The sequence below is a fragment of the Macrosteles quadrilineatus genome, unplaced genomic scaffold (assembly GCF_028750875.1).
Source record: "Macrosteles quadrilineatus isolate MER2022 unplaced genomic scaffold, UCM_ALF_1.0 Scaffold_2__2_contigs__length_208266976, whole genome shotgun sequence".
Classification (NCBI taxonomy): domain Eukaryota; kingdom Metazoa; phylum Arthropoda; class Insecta; order Hemiptera; family Cicadellidae; genus Macrosteles; species Macrosteles quadrilineatus.
This window is the reverse complement of record NW_026542595.1, coordinates 133213241-133239130: the sequence shown is the minus strand read 5'-3', so window position 1 is coordinate 133239130 and position 25890 is coordinate 133213241. Positions and strand designations below refer to the sequence as shown.

At 33.3% G+C, this 25890-nt stretch overlaps 1 protein-coding gene across 1 annotated transcript; it reads left to right on the top strand.

Moving 5' to 3' along the window:
- The first annotated feature begins 969 nt into the window (after positions 1–969).
- Positions 970–25407, top strand: LOC128986572 (cytochrome P450 4C1-like). Its single transcript, XM_054407006.1, has 13 exons — positions 970–1068; positions 2445–2633; positions 3541–3662; positions 6290–6377; positions 8095–8280; positions 9359–9434; positions 9987–10119; positions 10680–10758; positions 12058–12167; positions 13669–13737; positions 19965–20136; positions 22750–22929; positions 24251–25407. The coding sequence occupies exons 2-13, from the start codon at positions 2447–2449 to the stop codon at positions 24508–24510; spliced, it is 1662 nt and encodes a 553-aa protein (XP_054262981.1). The 5' UTR covers positions 970–1068; positions 2445–2446; the 3' UTR covers positions 24511–25407.
- Positions 25408–25890: the final 483 nt, after the last annotated feature.

The window sequence follows — 25890 nt, the reverse complement described above, 5'->3', positions numbered from 1 at the left end:
ATCATAATGTGTTAAACAAATTTTGATTTTAACGGTGCGAATTAATTTTTCGAACCTGTATCACACTGACTGTAGTAAAACAGTTATCGACGCATTTTCCGTGTACATGGCTAAATAAAGATAAGTGTTTCAATGTCGTTAAGTTTTATTAGAGTTTAGTTATGATTTTTACCTACAACCGGTTTTTTTTAAGTAGCCTTTTTCAGTTCAGTTCTTAGAATCGAAAGGTTTCCCATAACAGCATTGTTTACTTTCATAACAGCATAGTTTTACTCATAACAACACGAGTAACGGACCGATGATGTTCAAGGATTTGAGAGAGAAGAAGTAAAACTGTAATGATTCGAACTTCAACTAATCAGCTGTTTAGGCCAATTTAATTAGTGTTTGGTACAATGCTTCGTTGCATCACTGTCAGTGGCAATGAGAGGTTTATATACGAAAACATAACCTCTCTTAGAAGTTATGAGAAGTGGTTTTTAGTAATTACTGTCGTAGGTAAAGTACACAACTCACGTAATTAGTGTTAACGCAATCGTTGCGTAAACTACTATTAAAATGTATGTTAATGTCTTAAAAATTCGAATAACTAAGAATATTTGTAAAAGCGTAAAGCATTATTTTTGTTATTTGATTAAATGACCGCCAATAATAGAACGCCATACCTAAATAATTATTTTTTCAGATTAAAAAAGAATTAACCGTTATGAGAAACTTTAAGAAATATATTGAATTATGCACCTATTCATTACACATTGGTCATTCAATTTTGAGGTAGAAAGTGTCAAAGTGCTAATCAGCTGATCACCTTTACTAGTGGTGACCTAATGCTCCAGTGCCCTTGGCCGAAACAGGATTACATGCCGGACCACATAACAGATCAACGTCCTAGGCTAGCTGGATCAACTAATCCCTACTTGCCTTACTTAGTATCGATACGAACGCCTTGGTGAGAGTGTGTCCGCGGACAGTATATCCAAATTCGCGCGTGTGTGTACCCTCAAGACGTTTAAAAGGTTATTTTGTCCCTCAAAACTTAGGTTATTTTGTGCGTTACTTACAGTACAGGTAGTATTACTTAGGTATGAAGTGGCATAAAATAAGTTTTAGTTGAAATTATTACATATTTTTAGTAAAAAGAAAACAAAGATTATACCGTATGATATTTTCATGTATAAACTTTTATTGATTCATACATTTTTAAATTCATTCAAATAAACTAAGTGGTTCAAACATAGGCCTAACTGTAGCCTGGATTTTAGATAGTCATGGGCTTTGTTTATTATTTTACCAATTTAACATTTTAGCGTTTATATGTTTTCTTTTCTGATTATTTTAGCTCATTTTTTATATTTTGTTGACTAAAATAATACTAATTTTTCAATAACGCAATTTTGTATGAGGTTTTATCATGGGTATAATTGCAACCTAGATGTTTGTAAATAATTACGTAGATTGTTTAATTAATTACTTCACAATAAAAGCCATGAGCATTATTTATTCACAAGCGAGTTAACTTAGGGGAATTAACTACTTTTTAAATTTCAAAAATGTAGGTTTACGCTAAAACATAGTCTTATCATGACTGAAATTTAAATATTAATTCCCAAACCTATCAAAGTACTTATGTTTATTGTTCCAAATTGTTTGATCTATACCTATAATCGTAAAATGTTTGAGATTATAAGTTTCTTAGTTTGCTCTTCTATCAATAACCAAGATAACTACTTTGTTAAACACACAGTTTCCCACATACCAATTATTGGTATTGAGGAAAGTGGGAAAGCATCAACCGTAAATTATGAAGAACTATCTTAAAATTAACGGGTAAAATACACCCAATTTATTTATTTTCTTATTATAGGGTGTCCTAGACCACCCGGCCGGCTTATATAGGTCCAATATGAAAGCAAATAGAAACCTAATTGCAACTGGAACCATCTATTTTGACCCCAAGGAATTCATTAAAAATAAATTATTTCAAAAAATTATTTTCAAACCCAAAAAAGCACCTCATAGGGCAGATTTTGGGGGGTGGGGGTTGGTTTTGGAAAATTTTTAAAAGTAAAGGGGGTCGTGTTATACCTCATTTTAAAGCTCTTTGAGTCCTGAGTATTTTAGTGGAAAAACTTTAAAATTATTTTCATTCCTATTATTATTTTCATTATTATTTTCAAATTATTTTCATTCCGGCTATAGAAGCCGGCCGGGTGGTCTGGGCCACTCTGTATATATACCTAGAAATAATGCTGTTTAGTATTAGTTATTTTTCATACAATAGGGTAATTTTAAAGTTTAATGAGTGCAATGCTTTACAATCTATTATCATAAATTGAAACTCAATAATAATACTGTTCGTTTAATAATTACTCTTATATGTTGCCTAATACTTACTACTTTATTTTTTAATGCATCAATTTACCAAACCAAAATATTGTTTTCAGAAATGACTGTTATTTACGGATTCTTCGCTCAGCAATTGTTGGCAGTGGTTGCAATTTTCTTCTTGACTCTGATATGTCGGTTTTACTGGAGTCACAGAAAGATTTTGAGGGTTGCTAGAAGTTTGCATCCGATTCTACCATCATATCCGCTATTGGGACATGGATATTTACTTTTTTCTGGCCTCGATGGTGAGTACCAAACTCTGCATACAAAGTTTTCGGAAGGTCTAGGTTTTACCATTTAGACTGCATACAGGGTTACCTGTAAGTTAACAACTTAACTCCGGGAATTGGTGCCATAATTATTATATATCTTGTTTCAAAGAGAAAATTAAGGCTAATTATTTCCAAAATCACTTCGTTAACCGAATATTGCATTTTGTGTTTCTCACATGAACATGTTTATCCTTTAGATTTATAAAACCAATATTTACGAGATATCTATGTTTGAAAAAGTTAACTTTGTACAATTCAACATTTTAAAAATGGTGGTCATTTTAATCTTTATAGTGTACACAAGCTTAAAAAAAATGGCACGGTTATAAAAAAATTTCAAAGGAACTGGTATTTAGCATTAAAAATTCCCTATTACACGATACAAGTACAAAAAGAAATTACAAATAGCTTAAATATTACGGTGTTTAGTTGTAAAAAAACATAATTAGGTTGCAGCCTGGCTAGCTTCTATATGCAAATTAAAAGTTTCTTTGAAATTTTCCTTGTAAAATTAGCAATTTTTTACAAATTTTAATATTAAAAATTCAAATAGCCGACCGCTTAACATTTCGAATTGGACCAAGCTAATTTTTTTTTCATAACATAGGTATCTTCTACCCTAACATACGTACAATGTTTTATAAAGATCGCCTTACGTGAAAAATACAAAATGGTGGATATCTGATTAGCAAAGTGATTGCGGAAATAATTTTAATCTCGGCCGTCTTTTTATTTCGACCCGTAGAAGTATTTCCCGGAGTTTGACTGTTTGCTTGCGGGACACCCTTTTTACATTTCCATCAATCTTAAAATTTAATGCCTGTATTTTATGTGTGTTTTGCCAGCAGCCAGTTTAAGTTTGCTGGTGTTTTTGTTTCAGCTATGATTAATGCTGGAGTTAACGTTATAAAAGACACACTAAAAGAAGGTGTTCATAACAAGGGAGTGTTCTGGGCCGGACCTTATCCGGTGTTCATGGTTTCACATCCGGAAGATGCTCACGTATGTATTGCTACGTTGTACTTTCATAAAGTTTAGAACTAAAACTCTGGTTTTATAAGAGTTGTCCGTAAATTAAGGTTACAAACGCGTTCTTGTCACAAAGTAGTAATCAAGTGGTGTCCTCCTGATTGCGAACAGTCCTGATTGCGAACAGTCCAGACTGCGAACATGTTTGGGTCTACGAGGTGGAGGGGGTCGTCCGTGGGGTGGGGAGGATTCCTGATTGCGAACACATTTTGAGTGGTTGGGGTTTTCAACCCTTTCATATAACCCTTTCATAAACCCTTAACAGAATGATTTAGCCTAAATCACAACTTAAGACTGGTAATATACATAATGGAAAGGATGAATGTTCTTGAAGACACATATCTTTATGAGACGTAGTATAATTAGGTGGTAAAGCCCCTTATTAACAGACAGATTCTTCCAGACTCACAAATTCGTTCTGATAATAGGTATTTAAATTGGCTGTTTATTTAAAATTAATTATAATATGTTTGACTTGAACAAGCAACTACTAAACAATCTCAGAGTAAAGGAAATAAAACAATCATTTCATATGAACTAGGGTACCTGTTGCTCGAAATCGAGCAACTGTCAAGTGCAGGTATTATAGGTACAGAAGTTATTTTAAAACTACAGTAATAACAGTAATAATTTTCGATGAGTTTAAAAGACCCGACTAAATGCTTATGTGACTAATTGTAATACCCACGCTATTAAATAGCTCTTTGATATAATAAAGGCTTCTTGTATTTTAGAATTTTTTGGACCCGGCCTTATTTTTTAGTGTTTTCTACAAATGTTTCCCGACTTAAAGCTTTTAACCAGTAAACATTTCTTGCATGTATTTATTTGTTCGGACTTTAGGTAGGTTTACTTTATCACTGTGACAACATCTGTTGTATATTCTTCATGTTTTTAAGTTGCTTAGCATAACTGACAAAAATGATTCATCTCCCCAAGTGAGTGTGTACCTGGATTCCTTACTGTGAGACCAGGCCTCTCCTCTACTCTTCTTATTCGTATAAGATTTCCTATTAATTGTCTCCTCCTCCTGTTTTCAACATTTCTCCTTTAAACTCAAGAAATTGTCTGTTCTTCCAACAAAACTGATTGACTGTTTAGATTTGTCTATTACCTCATAAATATTACAAACATCAATATTTACTCCCAAAAAGCTGGTGAGTTTCTTTTTATATACAGTTGTTTTTGTTTTTAAATTTGCTTTCAATGTAATTCTTATGGGGAAGATGCGACCTTTGATAGCGTCTCGTGCCCTTAAGGGTAAGAGTTTTTTAAGTTCTAAAACGTTTATGAAATACTACAAATTGAGACGAATTATTTGACACCTCAAACGTTAAAATCGGTCCAGAAATAACGGAGGAGTTTTGTTCACAAAAATAGCCTCACATATTAATATAAGAGAAACTGACTATAATTAGCCGAAATATCATGCATTTGCCAATATCACATTCCAAACTCAATCATTACCTAAAAAAACATCGTCAACGAGCAATTTAAATAGCAACTAAAATAAATACCATACTTACATACATCTTACATCCGAAATAACATGTATATGCATTACACATTACAACATAAATCATTCAATCACATTCCCAACTCAACAAGCAATTAAATCTCACGTTCAACAACAGCTACTAAACCATCTTTACAGATTCAAAAATATTTGTTCGCAGTCTGGACGACTCATGTTCAGGTAGTCCACAGCATTTTTGAGGTGTTCGCAGTCTGGACGATTTTACCCTTGTTCGCAATCTGGACTGTTCGCAATCAGGACACAACCAATCAAGTAATCTAAGACTTGTGCAATGTTTATTACTTCACCTAGTACAACCAGGTCCTCATCTCTATGAAATGTTTAGTTTTATCGAAAGATCCGTTAAAGTTATCAGGTAAAACTGTTGCTACAGCCATGCATTTTTTCCTTATGGTTTTAAGGATAATCCCCAATTAAAATCCTTTCAAGATATCAGATGTCTTTACAGGAGTGTTCATGGGATTTTCGTCCTAGTACGTTAGGCACTAGCCTGAGATCGATTTACACATTACTTCTGGATGGACCAAGAAGTTGTGGTGTTGTCACTAGGATTAAACCCATTGCAGATTTGGTACCACATCACGAATGGATCTAGGGGAACATGGGAATAAACAATTTGCATACATAGTTCAGGGAATTCAGAGAAGGTCGTAGTCATATGTATACGAGGGGTTGCGGAAACTCTTTTCCGGACTTGTCGGTGGAAAAAGGTAAGTTTTTTGCAGGTCAACGTATAATTGTGCAATATATTTCCAATTACAATTTATCCTGTATTTAAGAATACACAATACAACGTCAGGTTCTTGGTATTCTTGAATTCACCCTTTTTAATGAGCAATATAATTAGGTAATCATAGTGACTTTTCTGGATGAAACTGCATGGCTGTTAAAAGAAAGGAACATTCAGAAGAATGTGCTCAGTGTTCTGTGAAGTTAGTGTTTTTCTCTACTATTGAATACTGCTGAAAATTTTGGAGTTCTTTGATTGGATTGTTTTGATGTATACTACCTTGACGATATACTTTTCTAATTTAGAGGTAACGATCTATTGTACGTGTTCCAGATTATTCTCAACAATTCTAAATCATTCGAAGGAGGTATAGAAAAATTGCTTCGAAATTTCTTAGGAAATGGACTAATAACCGCACCTGGTAAGTGTCTTGTCGGATGTTTCAAGAGAACGGCTTACAGAATATCTGGTTTGTTTAGAGATCATTTTATTGTTTTCATTTAAGAGATACAAGCTCAAAAATTGAGAAAGCACTTCATAAATCAAAGAAAATTCACGATTTTAACTGACAGATCAAAAGCTGTACGCTCGATAAAAATAATATGTATCAAAAACAATCAAATTAGTACGCTTGTATTGTTTATATAACTGATGTTAGGAAGTCAATTACATATACTAGAGGAGGTGTGGTCTGTCCAAACAGTTTCTAAAAACTTGTTTACATCTATATCTTTGACAATACGTAAAGGTTCTTTTAAGAACTAGTTTTGAAACAAGCGATATTTTAGATTACGTTTTACTGTAACATGTTTTAAAAACGTGTATTTTCTCTGATAAACTCGTAGTTTGTTTTATTTAGGTTATATTTTAAATATTTTATTGAAAAAGTAAGGGTCAGCCTATAAGACACAGTCATTCATCAGATCAATGTGTTGTTGTTTAAAAATATTATCATATTGTCTATCCAGTGTATTACTTGTGAACAATAAAAACCTTGCACTGTTCATAGTAATTTTCTTTTTCTTAAACTATATCAAATTAATCAGGCCTATGTACCATTTCTGTATCCAATATCTTTACACTAGCTGTAGGTTTTATGATTCAAGTAAAAACAACAATGTATGCCAATTATCTGATCAATCATCAATGTACACGTGCTGTTATTAACTTAATGAGAACACAACTTACGTCAAACAACGACTTTTTTCTCATCAATTTACCAAATGAATAATATATGATGTTTTTCAGCACTCTATTCATTTATCTTGACGCAAGTTTTAATCAGAGATCATTTAACGCGTCACATTGTATCTTTATTGTATTCATTAGCCTCAGGTGTTTCCAAGTTTATTGTTTCAAAGTACATGTTTAAAGGCAATCGAAATTAATTGAGGTAGTACCTAGTTTATACTCCTAAATTGGGGCCACACCCAGGTTGCTCAAGGGTATTTCGTCATTTTTCGGAGAAGACTGTCTGTATTACACATATGCAAACACAACACGTTCACGGAAATATTCAAACGACCTATTTTCAAAGGACACAAAATTGGGGACAGTATCCTCAATTAGTAATCCCCGATTAATAATAAATCAAGGCTCAATAGAGAGTAGGCTGTCTAAAGTTTTTTTACATGTTATATTTCCTTATATTCTTTCCTACTAGATAGTTGCTGCTAAAAAGGAGCGATAGCTTGATAAGTGCTGGTTGAGAAATTGTTGTAGGCGTGTAATAGAGGCCAAATTTTTGACACTATTTTAATAGGCTTGGTGTTTTCAAATGTAAAACAACCTACAAACCTACTTAACTAGTTGGACACAACCATGTACTCACTATTTGCAATGGAGTGCGAGTTGGTCCAGTAGTAGAGCGCGGGACTTCGATCTCTGAGATTCATGGTTCAAATCCCCCTAATCACCAATTTAGCTACATGCTAATGCTACAACCCTCTACGACTAGCCTCAACTTTAGTATTGGGTCAAACGATTCCGGTCAGGAGGCTGGTGGCGCTGAGGTGCGAGGTCATAACAAAACTATTTTGTGTGTTTCAATAATTAATTGTTCATAGTATTTGTAGCGTAATATGTTTAGATATCTTAGCCAGATTTAAATTAACTATTACCCCTTTGTATTCTTACAGCCAAGCTATGGAAGACGACCAGACGGCATGTGAACGTAATGTTCCACCCTCGAAATATAGATCGAATGTTGCCGGTACTGAACGACATTGGAAGAGAAATCGCCTCCAAGCTGACTCACCACGTTAGTGCTGGACAAGTCGATGTTGAGCCTCTAGTCTACCCTTTTGCACTAAAAAGCACCTGCAGTCAGTATTCGATACTTTATACTCATATAAGTTAATATTTGCCTTACAAAATATTTGAAACATTTATAGTAATCTGAAAGCCAAGAATTTTAGTAACAATATCTTTGACAAAACATGATTGACAATAGAACCTCAATAAGAATACTCTCAAGGGGACTAATAACCTTGTTATCAAGGTTTACTTTTTATCGAGGTTTGCAATATATGTGATTAGTATTCATCTAATTTCAAGGAATTTGAAAATTACACTTGTTATCAAGGCTGTTATTGAGGGTCTTGTTATCGAGGTACCACAATTAATTATTTTTATCATGTTTCCTTACTTTTTTAATTATTTTTTTACAAGTAGTTTACACTTTTTTAATACTATTGGCTAATATGTATTTTACAGTTTTTTTTTGCGCTGATGGTAATTATATTTTCTACTTTATTTTAAAACTGACCATATCAACACATTTGACTATATTGTAGACATTAAGACATTCCATCCCCATGTTAAAGTTCTTGACAGTTTTTTATTCAAATTTTTTGTAGTTGGTGTGAGCCACCGACAGATTTCCCTGATAAAAATTATAAATTTCAGTCGGAAACACGATATTTTTAACAAGTCAAACTGCTAGAACAACAGATTATGAGCTATAGCAACTGTTATGACCCATGAACTATGTCAGAAAAAAAAATTAACGTAGACAATAGAATTGAAGACACTAGCGCATTCTGGAAAACAATTTGGAACAGCTGGTCCTTATAGACGGAATGTCTGTATGTCTGTATCCAATAGTTAATCTTAACACTGAACTATATTGTTTAAAATGACAAATCGTGAATATAAAATAATTTATAAATGTATTCACGGGAGGCCTTAAATATATGCCTATTACTTAAAAACGTGCCATTATTAAATAAAAACTACTGTATCTTGTTTTTGCGGTTTTATAAAGTTTAAATTCCTTTCACAGTCAATAAAGACCATATATTTAAAACAAAAGCAAACTTATTTAACATTTATCGCAGGTTTCAGTGAATGAAATAAATTAGTTTTTAGGTTTTGTTACCAGTGAATTTGTCTTTGTTGCAGAACTGATTTTTGGACCTGAAGCTGAAATCAATGTTGAGACCGATAAATTCAAGAATGTCATGAACGCCATCACAGAGTAATTTTACCATTATAAATCGATAGCTGTTATTTAGTTATAAACCCAGCTTATCATTGGGCATTACTCTAGTTCAAATTTGTTCCAATTTCCAAAGTTTTACAATATTTTAAATTAAGATCTTTATTCTTCTAACTATGAACTTGTCGAGGTTATCAAAGGTGATAAGATTGTATTCTTTTTTTGGCAGCTTAAATGAATTTTTTATATACCTTTATATTCATGTTGGAACTATTATTTCCTAAATTCAAAGTATTTTAATAGGTTTTACAGAAAAAGTTTTATTTAAATATAAAATAATGTGATATTTAGTTTATAAATGAAATTGCTACTTTTATACCTCCACTGTCTATTCCCCCCTGTTTATTAAGTAAAGTGAAATAATCCCCCGTCCCAATGTGAAAAGTTATGTTATTTAACTAATTAGTTAATTAGTGCTGTATTAATACTTTAAATTTTTACTACATTTTAGGTTGTACCTGAATGCAGCAATCACCGACTTAAAATTTCTGACAAGGCATTGGGAAAAACTAAATTTTACTTTATTTCCAGTATTTCACTCTTTACTTGTGAACGATTTGTGAAACTTTGGCTATGGCCGGAGTCCATCTTTAAAACTCTCTGCAGTAAAAAAATTAAGGAAATAAATGACAGCTGTGATGAGTTCATCATTGAAGCTCTAGAGGTAAATGAAAAACTACTATAATTGTCTACATACTTAAAGTAAAAAAAATATTATTGCTATTATATATGGAGATATGGACCCCCTAAGTGCGTATTTGAACCAAAATATAAGTAGAGTGTAGAATGGTGTAGGTTGATCCGTGTAGTTTGTTTCTGACAAAAAATAGTGGTTTCATTAGCTAAGATCATTTATTTATAGCTAAAAAATAAGGGACAGTTGGGTCCAGTTTTGGACTAAACAGCTACAGATTTTCTTTCAGGATTGATCCAAGAATCTTTGGCTGCTACGTGAGTGCTATGACCATCCAGCTTCCCACTCAGTTGAACATATATATTTTATATTGGAAACGGCAAATTTATATATTTAGTGTATCTTGTTCCTCACAGTTACTAGTTTTACTATTCAGAATTAAATACAATGTCAAATATATCTATATAAAATAAAAATGCTCGTCCTCACTCCTATTACTTAGTTTACTGTGTTTTTAGGCCAAACATAGTCCCTTTTCATTTAATCGCCTCTACCTAACAGTTTTCCTAACATACTTAAATTTCTTGCAGAAGAGCAGAAAACGTAGGAGTTCATTAAGTACGACCCCTGACAAACAGCAGATTGGTGACGGAGAAGAAAACGTGTCTGGTAAGATCACTAGGCACATATTGCGTTACTTTAAAACATTTTCTGTTTACATTATTTACAACTTTCTGAGTTTACATAGGTAGATGTTTGGAAATATTGCACTTTTTCACTATTTTAACCAACACTATCGATATTTAGGTTTTAAATCGGGTAAAAGTGTAAAGAAAAATACGTTAAAACTTATCAAAAGTTTTAAGAGAAACGTAACACTATTCTTTTTATACAAAGCGTCCATAAAATAAACATCAGGTTTTAATTACACATATATCACTTAATATTTGTTCCACGACACTGTGACTCACACGTGGTTAAAGATAATTTTTTCAAGTTTAATATTGATATGTTCATTGTTCATCGTTTCCCTTTTTGTTCACCTTCATCAGTTGTTTTTAAAATGCTTATAATTGAAGAAAAAAACCCTTCTATGTGTTGTCAGTTAGTGTTTTAACTAACTGTAACTAGTGTTGCACATCGGTATATGTTATACTGATATTTTACATTATACACATTTTTATTAAATATACACATCATATACATACACATTTTTGTACATGTTGAAACAAGGGTTGTTTCCCGAACTTGAAGAGGGCATGGGCGACTTCATGTTCCAGCAAGGGATGGCTACACCTCATTGGCATGCAGTGTCCAAAGTTTTTTTAATAGAGACTCCTTGATGGTTAAGGGGGCCACTGTGCTGAGGATGACTAAGCTCTCCTAAGGTGGCCACCCTTTCCTCGGATCTTACTGTGTGTGATTTTGGTCTCTGGGGCTATGTGAATACAGGGACATCCTTCCATTAGCTCAATCCCTGCCAGAGCGTCGAGAAAGGATTCGCCTTGCAGTGGCAACATCATAAGCCATATACATACCAACGTTTGGGAAAAGTTGCAACATAGACTGGAAACATGTTGCTTCAAACGAACAGCATATTGAGCAACTTTAGTTATATCAAACAATAATTGAGAGTGTTCTCTTTCAATCCATGCAGTTTTTAGTAGCATTCATGTATCCCTGTACGTTCATTAAAGTATTTTAAAACTTGATGAATATTTTATGGACTCGCGGTATAATAAACTAATAATAAAAATAAATCATAAAAAGCCATTCCAATGGAGATTTGCTGAAACATAAGTATTTTGAGTTTTTACAAGTAGTTAATACTATCTGATTTTTGTACATGTAATAAACAACATCGACATAAAATAATAACTCAAGTAGTTTTTAGTTAAAAATGCTTTGTTGAAATTAATACTTGATAGTTCAACATTCTGTTTATTAATACCTTTCAATTGTTTTTAGATGGTCTAGAAACAATAACATTGCAAGATACTTACAAAAGCCTCCAAAACCATGTGCCATCGGTCACAGAGAAAGATCTCCACTACGAAATAAGAAATATACTTTTAGGAGTAAGTACATATACGAACGAATTAATAAACGTGTATATTTCTTAGTACAGCTTATTATAAACTGCTTATTTCAGCTTCATTATCCAGGATTTATAAAAGTTTGAAATAACAGATATAGTCATATTTAGATTCAATAAAGAAGAAATAATGAATTTAATGATTTGTGTTACAATGAGTATAGGAAGTCTTATATTTAGATCAAATCTTTGCATTAGTTCCGAATTGATTTCAATTGAATGATACTTTTCGCACATGTTAAATTGTTTTACTATTATTAATGTTTTTGAAGAAAAATTACCATCCGTTTATAAAAACAGCACACTCAAAATAAAATATTTTCAAAAACATTCGTCAAATATGTGTTGAAACAACAATTTCAAATATGTTAAGAAGACATAATAACTATATATTATGTGAGTGCTAGCAGACCAACATTTTGTTTAAATTTTAAAAAATGGCTATGAGGACTATTTTCTCCTTGCAAAAGCGTAAACCCTGTCGTAAATATTTTGCTTATTCCAAATTTTTGACATTTCCATCCATTTATACTCTTGAATCCTTGACATTTGTAAAACAAGAACTTTCTCAATTTAACGTTTTTGTAAAAAACCACTACACTTTGTGAAACTCACACACATTACCAATCCCTAAACATTCTACAACATTTTTTAAAAGACACTTACAGTACAATGGCATTACACTTTTCAATTCTCTTCCACTTTCTCTTAAGCTTGAACCAAACCTTTCAAAATTTAAAAATATCTCTATTGATAAATTTTACCTCATACAGCGTCCAGGAATTCCTTACTCATATTAGCTCTAGGAATGCAATTGCAAATATTGATTTATAAGACTCTGATAAAATTTATAGTATAATGTAAGCCATTTTGTAGACCTGAATATATTTGTATAATGAAACCCTGTATATATTTGTAGACCCATGTAAGGCATGTTTTAAAAAATAATATGACTTAGCTAATGCAACTTGTTTTGTTAAAATTCTGGCTAAATAAATGATTTGATTTGATTATGTCAACAAAATAATCAACACTTTTGATGGCAAAATAGTATCTGTAAAGTTTATCAGATTTGAAGCCAGTAGCAGTTCTGATTATGCACAGCGTATATTTATTTTGCCTAAATATTTTTAAAGGCTGTTTTAGTAAAGTCTACATTTTGTGCGTAAAATAGTTTACTTTGGGGAATCTTGCCGCTATATAATAATCTTTCATTTTATTAGAGTGTGGTGATTCGTTTATTAGCTGCATGTGAGGATTTATAACTTGCTTGATTTATATTGAATTATTTATAATATTGCCAGTTTTATATTGAATTGTTTTTGTATTTCTATTAAGTTGCCTGCTGAATTCTTTATAGGTTTAATATTTATGAGCTTTATTGTATGTCGTAATATATGTTATTTTATGAACCATATGTTAATATATTACTTCTATTTCCTTGATATATTCTAGATTATTGTATTTTTTTATTTATGTTTTAGGGTTCGGAAAGCACCAGAGTGACTCTATCTTCTTGTCTCCTCGCATTGGGCGCTCATCCTGATATTCAGGTAACCATACTTGTACTATGCAAACAGAAAATGTTCAAATTTAATCCACAACAAACTAAATAAAGTTTGACTTAAATCGTCCTTCTAAGTGATATTGACAAGTGACTTCTAAGTAAGTTTACAAGGGTTTACTCGTTTAACTTATAATTAGTGAAATAACAAGAACGTTTCGGTGACAACCTTGGAAGCGAATAATTTTAGTAACCAAACGTTACCTTCACTATCGTTATTATTCTTAATAGCCCTAACCATAACGTAACCATAATGTAATCGTAAACACATCTATTCCTAACCTATTCTCAATTTATATGACATTTACCTAAGGGAACTTTCTTAAAAACCCTGACATTTTATTGTCTATTCTCTCCCCTCTTATTTAAAAACATACTTGTTGGTATTGCTATAACCAGCTGATCTCTAGTTGTTGATTTTTATGTTATGTTATGAATTTGGAGAATAAACACTATCTTGTTTGGAAATGATTATTTAATTAAAATAGTTTAATTAATAGATAAAATAACGTGGTGTCAGTAGTACCGAATCCACTGGACTTAAGTAACCCAACGCGAGTAAGAGAAAACTGGGAAGTGTTCAAGAAACAATGGAAGAACTATCTTAGCTGAAGCATGAGCATTAGGTGGTACAAGGTTAAGTACACCTAAACTGAAGATGGCCATGTTTTCAACTGTAATTGGCCGCGATGGACTATGTTTGATTGAAAAAATACTTGGCTCCAATGAATCAACCCTGGATCAGGTAATTGAAGCTTTGGATAAGTATTTTTTAGGGACAAACAATCCTTTGTATGAGAGATTCATTTTTAATGGCATCGTTCAAAAGACTGATGAAGCAACTAAAGACTTTATAGGTCGTTTAAAAGAGCAAATACGATTGTGTGATATTGATTCTTTAGCAAATCTGGGCAAGATAGGCCTTGAAGATACTCTAATTTGTGACCAACTTGTTGTAGGCATAACCAATACTGAATTAAAAAGGACACTTTTGCGTAGAAAAGACCTAAAACTTGATGAAGCTATAGAAATATGTATGCATCATGAAACAACTGAAAGGTTTGTTACAAAAATGACAGTGAAATCAGAAGAGGCGGCATTTCAAGCAAAGAGTAGACGCTTAAATAACAAATGGACCTGTCGTTTTTGTGGTAAAAACCATATCAAGGGAGCAAAAAACTGCCTTGCGTTTGGTAAAGTTTGCAGCAATTGTGGAAGGAAGAACCATTTCAGCAGCGTGTGCCGAAGTTCCGGTAAAGTTAATTTGGTCCAAGATAATGACAGTGAAGCTAATCAAGATAGCCAAAGTGAAGAGGAAGTAATGGAACTTAACGATATCCAGTACAAAAAACGACTTTTTGTAAAAATGATGGTCAACAAAAAGCTCAGAAAGTTCCAGCTTGACTCAGGTGCAACTTGTAACGTTATGGGGCTACGAGATCTAAAAACTATTCTGGACGATGAAAATCCTAAACTTAACAGTAGCTCCACTACTTTGTGTTTCTATGGCGGGTCATCCCAAAACTCACTAGGCAGCATTGTGCTTAAAACAAAATTCAAAAAGAATATTTTTGATTTAAAATTTGAAATTCTGAATTCTGAGAGAAATCCTCTTATAGGAGCAGCAGATTGTCTTCGACTAGGCTTGATTTCAACAGATGAAGAGGTTTTCCAGGCTCTCACAGCATCTAACCAAACGGCCACACATCAACATACGATATTTGATAAATTTCCTACTGTATTTGAAGGATTAGGGTGTTTTGAAGGTCTTTGCAGCATAAGAACTGACCCGTCGGTACCACCTTCAATAGCAGCACCCAGGCGACATCCTCTAGCGTTGAAAAAAGAAATATGTGCTGAATTAGATAGACTTGAACAGCTCGGAGTCATCGTCAAGGTAACAGAGCCTACTGACTGGGTCAGTAGTTTAGTAGTAGTGAAGAAACCTAACAAGATACGGCTTTGTATAGATCCTTTTCACCTTAATAAAGCCATTAAAAGGTCTCATTATCAAGCACCAACTATCGAGGAAATAGCTCCACAGCTACATGGAGCAAAGTTCTTTAGTGTTCTGGACCTTAAGGATGGGTTTTGGCATGTAAAGCTAAATGAGGAATCTAGCAGGCTAACCACGTTTTGGACCCCCAAAGGCAGATTTCGTTGGACTAGACTACCTTTTGGTGTTGCTAATACTCCTGAAGAGTTTCAACGAAGAGTTCACGAAAACCTTGAAGGTCTTGAAGGGGTTGTGGCAATAGCTGATGATGTTATGGTATTTGGAAAAGGAAACACAGTTCAAGAAGCTAAGATTGACCATGACAAGAAGCTGAATGCCCTTTTGCAACAAGCTCAGCTTAAAGGGTTAAAGTTCAACAAGAATAAGCGTAAAATAGGTGTAGAAAAAATTCCATACATGGGACATCTTATTACAGCAGATGGGTGGTGTCCTGATCCTAGCAAAGTATAAGCTATAAGCAAACTTTCAGCTCCTACTTCAAAAGAAGAAGTCAAGAGATTCTTAGGATACGTTGTCTACCTATCAAAGTTTCTACCAAGACTATCAGAAGTAGCAACACCGATTAGAAATTTGCTGAAAGATGATAGTGAGTGGGTATGGGACAGCCCACAGAAAGATGCTTTTCAAAAGTTGCTCAAGATGGTTCAAGAAGCTCCTACATTAAAGTACTTTGACCAGACACAGAGTTGTGTTGTGCAATGTGACGCTAGTCAATATGGCTTAGGGGCTTGTCTCATGCAGCAAGGTAAGCCCGTTCCCTATGCTTCAAGAACATTAACTAAGACTGAAGTTGCCTACGCACAAATTGAAAAAGAGTGTCTAGCTATTGTGTTTGGACTTGAACGCTTTGAACAGTATTTGATGGGACATAGAGATATTATAGTTGAATCTGATCACAAGCCCTTGATTTCAGCTCCTAAGAGACTGCAAAGGATGCTTTTACGACTTCAAAAATACAGCTTTTGTGTACAATACAAGCCAGGCACATCAATGCATGTCGCAGATTTTCTGTCCAGATCGCCTCTTAAAGTAACCGGCAGAGAAACAGTTGACGACCTAATCTTCCAAGCAGAGTTAGAGAACATTAATGATTTAGACAACATTAATATTACCGATGAGAGGATTAAGGAGATAAAAGAAGAGTCAAGCAAATGCCCTGTAATGAATAATCTTGTGGACACAATTAAAAAAGGGTGGCCTGATAAACGTACTCATGTTCCTCAAGACCTACAGGAATACTGGAGTGTTAGAGATGAACTATCAGCGATAGATGGAATCGTAATAAAAGGAGACCGTATAGTAGTTCCACGTTCTTTGAGACCTGCCATGCTTAAAATTTTACATTCTTCTCACCAAGGAGTTGAGTCTTGTTTAAGAAGAGCAAGAGAGGTGTTATTTTGGCCGGGAATGGCTGGAGATGTCCAAAGAACTGTCGAAACATGTTGGCCTTGCCAAAAGTATGCTCCAGCTCAGAAATCCGAACCCTTACAGCCTCATAATACTCCAACTAGAGCATGGCAAAGAGTTGGAATTGACTTCTTCCAGCTGGGCAGTGACCACTTTCTTATAATGACGGATTATTTTTCATCATTTTTTGAACTAAAGAAAGTGAATTCACTGAAAACAGAAGGCCTGATTCAGTTTTGTAAAGAACAATTTGCTCGCTACGGAATACCAGACGTTGTTGTTTCTGACAGTAGTACCCAACTAGTTAGTCAAGACTTCAAGCTTTTTGCCCAGACTTGGATGTTCAAAATTGTTGTTTCTTCACCGCATAATCACAAATCCAAAAGTAAGGCAGAATCAGCGGTTAAAATTGCTAAGAGAATGTTAAAGAAAGTAAAGAAGACTTTCAAGCAGCTCTATTAGAGTGGAGAAATACACCACTGGCTGACTTGGGTGCAAGTCCTGTGCAGTTATTAATGTCAAGATCAACAAAGACTCGTTTGCCAGTAACAGAGATGAAACTAAATTCAAAGATACACATAGGAGTCACAGACAAGTTGAAGGAAAAACAAGAAAAATACAAGAAGCACTATGAGAAAGGCACTCATGCATTGGACCCACTTAAAGTTGGGCAAAAGGTATTAATACAGAAGAGACCAGACATGAAAGCAGAACCGTGGACGCCTGGCGTAATAGTAACTGTGGATGGGTTGAGAACTTACATTGTAGCAATTGAAGGAAGACTATTTAGACGCAATAGAAGATTCATTCGTCCATTTAAAAGTTAAAGAGGGAGATGTTGGTATTGCTATAACCAGCTGATCTCTAGTTGTTGATTTTTATGTTATGTTATGAATTTGGAGAATAAACACTATCTTGTTTGGAAATGATTATTTAATTAAACTAGTTTAATTAATAGATAAAATAACAATACTATAGTATACCCTGCTATTGACTTTTATATACTGGGGTAGACATCTTAATTACCTTAATCACCACCTTAATTACCTCCTCCTTGACCGAGACCAGCAGAGCTGGATAGGTTGCGTCAATTTTCTATTTACACTATATACATAAAAACTTTCATAGATTGAAGTATGAACTATATTAAAAGTACTTTGGCGGTGGATGATCATGCCGCAGGCTTATTGACTTAAAGTTTCTCATTAAAATAATCTTGTAGGCTGTAGTATGGTTTCTCCCTCAACAAGTTTTTCAGGGCTGTACGAAAGGCAGTTTCCCATTGGTTTTTGATTGACGTAGGCAGGTGGTTGTAATCTTCAGGGCAAGCGTTGGGAAAGAGTTTTTGGTTTTAGACAGCCGGCAGAAAGGTATGTCCAGGTCGGAGCGATGTCTTGTACCATAGCTATGAACAGTATTTCTTGTAGGGAATTTATGTCCTATATATATGAACCAGTTGTAGCCTATTTTTAACGAAATAAAAACATAGTTGAGATAAATCAGTCACAGAATGCACTAACGCACTATTTATACAAAGTGGTGCACTATTTTAAAACGTTTTTATTAGCAATCAATTTTATACTAACTTCCCGATGAGCTAGAGACTTGAAACTTAGCTCACAAATGGAAGACAATGCAATATTATATAATTTAATTTTCATATTTCCCTTGGGCTACGCCCCATGGGCCTGTTTTCATTAACTCGCTTTCTTGCAAATTTGTATACTTCCCGATGAGCTAGAGACTTTAAACTTGAAACATAGCTCACAAATGGATGACAATGCAATATTATATCATTTAGTTTTCATATTTCCCTTGGGCTTCGCCCCATGGGCTTGTTTTTATTGGCTCGCTTTCCTACAAATTTTGATATCAATTTCAAACGAAGTTCCCGATGAGCTAGAGACTTGAAATTTGAAGCATAGCTCACAAATGGATGACAATGCAATATTATATCATTTAATTATAATATTTCCTTTGGGCTACGCCCCATGGGTTTCCAAATTGTTTATATTTTGAATGAATGTAAATATATCAATTAATTTAAGTCAGCTGTATATGCTTAAATTTGACTGTTCGAAGAGCAGAGGTTAAGAGGTACAGGTTACGCTCCCCTCCCAAGAGATTCTTTATACACTATAACTAAAAAGTAGAAAATAATTTATAAATAAAAACCCTTTTTTAAAACAAAAAGTTTTTAAACGCACTAAAAAGTAGAAAATAATTTATAAATATGTGGAGAGTATAAATACTAGTAAGATTTAAAACGAAAAACGTGGGGTGCATGCAATTGATAATAATACATTTGTTCAATAGGTGAAGGTAATTTTGTAAATTATCTATTGCAAGCACCCCACGTTTTTCGTTTTAAATCTTACAAGTGTTTATACTCTCCACATATTTATACATTATTTTCTACTTTTTAGTGCGTTTAAAAACGTTTTGTTTTAAAAAATGGTTTTTATTTATAAATTATTTATCTCTTAGTGTTGTTTTACGGAGATTGTAAACCTGACAAAAATAATCTGTAGCTTATTAGTCGACTTATTCGTTTGAATTGGTTGTAAAGTTTGTGTATTTGACATAAATCAGTAATTGCTGTCAGCATACACTGTTGATGGCTCAACCCACTCAACTACGTCCATTTTAGAAAGAAATGGTGTCAACTTAAACATGGTGTTTGAACGTCTAGTTCCATCAATAGTCAAACGCATCACATTTTAATCCCTAAAAACAAGAAGTATACAATTTCTTTCTTTGAAAACATTATGAAAGCATTATTAACGTTCTAGGAAAAGCTGTACAACGAAGTTATGGCAGTCACAGGATCGGATATAGGTAGTGACGTCACGCTGGAAGATATCCGAGACATGCCTTACTTGGACCAGGTTTTGAAGGAAACACTCAGGAGGTTTATAGTTGTTCCTATAGCATCTAGAACGGTCCAAGAGGATATACAGCTAAGTATGGAACCATTTGACCGGTCTTAAAAGAGTATTAGGGATTTATTAATAGGAAGTGATAAGATAGTAGTTGGAGAACGAGTCAGCATGTTTTTTTTTTTTTTTTTTTTTTTAGAGGAACGTTAAGTTTGGTTGGGATACGATTTAAAGTTTTTATGTAATCATAGCTTAAATCCAAACGAACATACTGATATAAGCTTGATTTTACTAAGCAGTACAAATAACAGTTAGTGGATATAGTAATGTTTTGTTTCAAAAAGATTTAATTTTACTAGCTAATAGAGGTGTATAAATTCCTAATGTGTACGCTACATATTTTAACAGTGGATTCCCAGAGGTAATACTCGTAGTTAAAAAATTGTTGTTGTACTGTGACAACTCATACAATCGTATGAGTAATATCAATGAATATAATATGCTATCTTAATGTATTCATGCAAACAACTAGTACGAGAGGACAAACTATTTGGGAGTTTAACTGTGCAAAATATTTGAAATTTACACTGTAAAGTTGAAGTTAATATCATTAATAGTAAAATGCACTACATTATTACAATTTGTGTTAATTTTTAGAAGTACGTAAGGGTGTGCTTATTAAAGTCAAGACAATAGTTGATAAAAAAAACTACACAAATACACAAATTCGCTATTATTTTGAGTGTAAAAGGTAACAAAATCACCTCTTTGTTAATATATCTAACTTTTTATCATTTCGTTGAACCTAAATGTCGAACGAAAATTTTTAGTTATTACATTGCTACTGATATAAAAACAATCAATCTTTAAATCGCATTTAAAATTATCTAATTAATAGTCATAATTTATCATCTACTATTTTTGATGAAGTTGTAAATAAAACCCATACAATATTACAACCAGTACGTTTTCTTTATGTCTACTTATTAAGTGTCAGCTTTATAATTCCGATTGCATTTTGTTTACATTATTTAAACATGTGATGGTTCTTAGACTCTATATTAAATCACACTTGGGCAGGGTATTCAATATTAAATTCAATATCAGAGGGAAAAAATTCATTAAAAGTTCATTATTTCCTCATTTGAAAACCTGACCAATTTACTTTGTTTGAAAAAAAAAATGTTTTCAGTAATTGCAGCTTTTAGGAGAACACTATACAGGGTGAATAAAGAGTCAAGACCCCCCCCCCCCTCTAATATTTTTCCAAGTAAATATACAGAGATATCCTTTTGGTGGTCGAGCAATCTTAGCAGGAAGTTTCATTTTATCATTTTGAAATTTTTGAGTTTCCCCCCAAAAGGGGGGATTTGGGGGGTAACTCAAATATTTCAAATGTAAACCCCCTTCAAGTGACACCTCATTTTGAAGTGTTTACAAAAACTTAAAGAATGGTGAAAACTAGAGGTCACTATCTCTTCTCTATCTAAAATGGTAGCCCGTCAAATGTTGTGGAAAATCGATGGTAAAATTGTTAATATTGGTTGTCATTTTGGATAGAGAAGAGATAGCGAGCTCTGGTTTTCACCATTCTTTAAGTTTGTTTAAGCACTTCAAAATGAGGTGTCACTTGATAGGGGTTTCTATTGAAACATTTTTAGTTGTCCCCGATTCCCCCCTTTTGGGGGACACTCAAAAATTTTAAATGTAATTCCCCTTCAAGTGACACCTCATATTGTAGTGTTTACAAAAACTTAAAGAATGGTGAAAACCAGAGCTCGCTATCTCTTCTCTATCCAAAATGGCAGCCAATATTAACAATTTTACCGTTGATTTTCCACAACATTTGACGGGCTACCATTTTTGATAGAGAAGAGATAGCGACCTCTAGTTTTCACCATTATTTAAGTTTTTGTAAACACTTCAAAATGAGGTGTCACTTGAAGGGGGTTTACATTTGAAATATTTGAGTTGCCCCCCAAATCCCCACTTTTGGGGGACACTCAAAAATTTCAAATTGATAAAATGAAACTTTCTGCTAAGATTGCTCGACCACCAAAAGGATATCTCTGTATATTTACTTGGAAAAATATTAGAGGGGGGGTCTTGACTTTTTATTCACCCTATGTACAAAAGATTCAACTTATATTCTGACATTTCATGTAAAACATAAAACTGAAGCCATCTACAATCGTAAATAATTCAAGCGATAAAACTGTAACAATAAATCTTTCAGTAAGTCAGAGCTAACTGTTGGAACATTTTGAATTCCACTAATTATATAAAAATGATTGCATTGCATATAGGTGATTCTACCGATTTTTAAACCTGTGTTTGCAAGATTTTACTTTTAATTTTAATTTTCAAATTTTTCTTTAACTGTTTCAAAATATATTTAACGTATATTTAGACAACAAGTTGTAATATAGTGTCCAAAATCAAAACATACCTATAAAAATTCCCAGCGCACACAATGTTGTATATATCTATATCAAACGCCAATCAATAAACACGACTAGACACATTAAGTTGTATTAAATATATATTATATATAACTTATATTATATATATCATATATATCATATTTATTACATATATTATATATTTATATTATATATATATAATATACATATGATATATATAATATATATTTAATATATATTTTTCACGGTGTTCTAATTTACCCTGTTATCCACAGAGGGATGGACGATTCCTTCAGGATCACTTGTGGCAGTTTTGCCATTCGCTTGCCATTACAACTCCAATTACTACCCTGATCCTGATAAGTTTGACCCTGATCGCTTCAGTCCTGAAAATGTGGCAGCGAGAGACAGATATAGTTTCATGCCGTTCAGCCTGGGCCCTCGTAACTGCATTGGTGAGTTAACTTCAGATCAGTAAAGGATTAACTAGGATTCAACAATAGATAAAATTTATTTGTCATTCAAAAGAAATGTAATAATAGCCAATGGCGGGTATTTATAATCATGTGGGATTTGACCTTACTTACTTACTTACTCCTGTGGCCACACAAATCCATGGAGATTTTTGGCCTCGCCAACAAGGTGCCTCCATCTTTCTCTATCTTCTGCCTCGTCCAACTCTGCGCCCAGTCTTCCGATGTCTTCAGCAACCTGGTCATCCCATCTAAATCTCGGTCTCCCCAGTGGGCGTCTTCCTTCAGGCTTTCCCCTCCACACTCTTCTTATACTGCTGCCTTCTTCTCTTCTTCTAACATGCCCAAGCCATCTGACTCTCCTACTTCTAATTAAAGCTACAATATCAGGTCTTTTATAAAGGTCCCTTAACTCTTTATTCTTTCTAATCCTCCACGCCCCATCTTCCAAAGTTGGTCCGTATATTCTCCTCAGTATTTTATTCTCAAAAGTTATTAATTTTCTCTCTATGTTCTTTGTGAGGGTCCATACTTCCGAACCATAGAGAAGAACAGGTTGGATTATTTGGGATTTGGCCTTAGTACTCCAAAAACCTTTTTGTTATCGGTTTAAATCATTGATTGCCAGACTTAGTTGATGACAATCTGGGGTAAATAATTAGGTAGGTAAGGATACATAATTAGGTAAATATTAAAAATATTTTCTTCAACAGTTATTACGAGCCTAAGCTAATAAATAAGAAATATTCTTTAATCTACTACTTCCAAAATAGTGTCTTTCACCCGGAAAGTCAAAAATTTAATCATCTACGACCGTTTTTTTCAACGAGCCTTTTCAATTCGGCGTATAATTGAAAAGATTTACTTTGCAGTATTGTTTACAAGTCCGTACAGTATTGTTTTATTACAAGTTAGCACCAATGATGTTCAAGAATGAGAGAAAAGAAGTATAATTATAATACTTTTAACGTCAAATTATCAGCTGTTGAGACCAGTTTAATTGATTGAACAATGAGTGAGTGGTTGGGACAATAAGTATTTGCACCACAATCAGTAGCAATGAGAAGTTATTAACGAAAACGGACGTTCGTGGTTAAAGTAGTGTAAGCAACTCACAAAATTGTCCTTTACAACATTACCTTAAATTTAGTAAACAACTCTTTCAGTGTGACTAATTTTCTTTTGTCCTGACACTCATTCTTCCGACACTCATTCTTTCGGATTTAAAATTAAATTGGCAAAAAACAATACAAATCTTACATAGGCCTAAGATAGCTTTCTAAACGCAATGTTACCTTTGCAGGGAAAAACTACTCCATGCTAGTTCTTAAGACCTTCTTAGTTCACATTGTCAAGAGGTTCAAGTTTTCGACTACTGAAGACCTCACCTCTCTACCAGTGGCAGGAGGAGTCATAACTGGACTTCTGAATGGGTATTGGGTCCAAATAGAGCCCAGAATACGAAAGTCGACTCCTCAAGAGTCTGTAGAAGGCCATCCACTGCCAAAACCTTATATCTCACAGATTCATAACACCAGCAGAAGTGGGAAATTCATAGACTAGTTGTTCATGGCCTGTGCTCAAAATGTGTTCAATAGTTTTAGAAATTATCCGAAAAAATATTGGCTAGTGAAAAGAGATTTATGAAATTGTGATATCCTAAGTGTAAAATATTGTTAATTCATCACAATCAAACTTCATAGAGAGAGTATTTAGTCGCAAAAATGTTGGAAACCAACGCATGGTCAAAACAGTGAGCGTAGCAAACATAACAAAGGAAAGTTGTAAAACCATTCTACATTTTTGTGTGGATAAACATTTCAATTGTTGTCAAGAGAACTTTACCCTACATTGTTACCATTATAGAGTGTTTTTAGCTTTAAATTATACAAAAATAAATGTTAATGTGTGTTAGTTCATAATTTAATCTCAAACATGTTGACAATCTATGTTAGATTAATATTAGTGAAATAAGCAATGTTTTATATGTAGTCATATATCAACAGTATTACATTTAATGCCCATGTTCAAAACTTTCCCAACGCTAACTCGTTGGATAACTATCATTTAACAGACCTAAGGCCTGTGCAGCAGGCTACAAGCAGGAAAATACGGCAAAGTAAGTTCAAGAAGGATGTTTTAGATATAACAAGCTCATATAGTACTTTGCATAAGCTTATGTATACGAGTAAGTTTTAGGATAAAACTAACATATTTTTCATCCATAGACAGATAGAATGTGCAGAAGTATAAAGTGGTAAAATGACGAAAGCTGTTCAACTGTTGATTCGAGGCGCAATATAATGTTTATAATCGGTTTTCTGAACATATAGATGCGGTATATTTTGTCAACTTTAACCTAAAGTATTTTAGAGAAATGTATTTAAGTACATTCACTCTTAAAAGATAATTTTAGGAATATATCTGGTATCAAGGTTAGGAAAAAAACAAACCTTTTAATTAATTATGATTGTGGTTAAACAGTTACAATTCAGTTCAAAAATATATCAGTTAACTATCAATATAAAAAAGTGTATTAAAAGGTAATGAGTTAATTTGATTTTTATAGTTTCTTATTAATAAAAAAATTTCGTTAAAATCTTATACAGTTAAGCACTTTAGTTTTTATTTCTGCCCATTTCACTAATATACAGATATCACACCACTCTGGGCTGAAAGCTTGACAATAAACTGCCAAACTATGTTGTAGATATTCCTAGTGATAATGTATTCTTTGAAATGCTGCATAAATAAGCCCTAATAAAACCCAATGTACAAGGTTTATGATTTTTATAAATCTGAAATAGTTATTAAGCATGCTGCATAGCTTGGATTAGAAAATTGTATTTAGCTTCAAGACAAACTTGATGACTGTTGCTCTGCTTTGACTTAAATTTTGTAGGCTAATTTTACTTAAATTTAGTTATTGGATTGTAAACAATG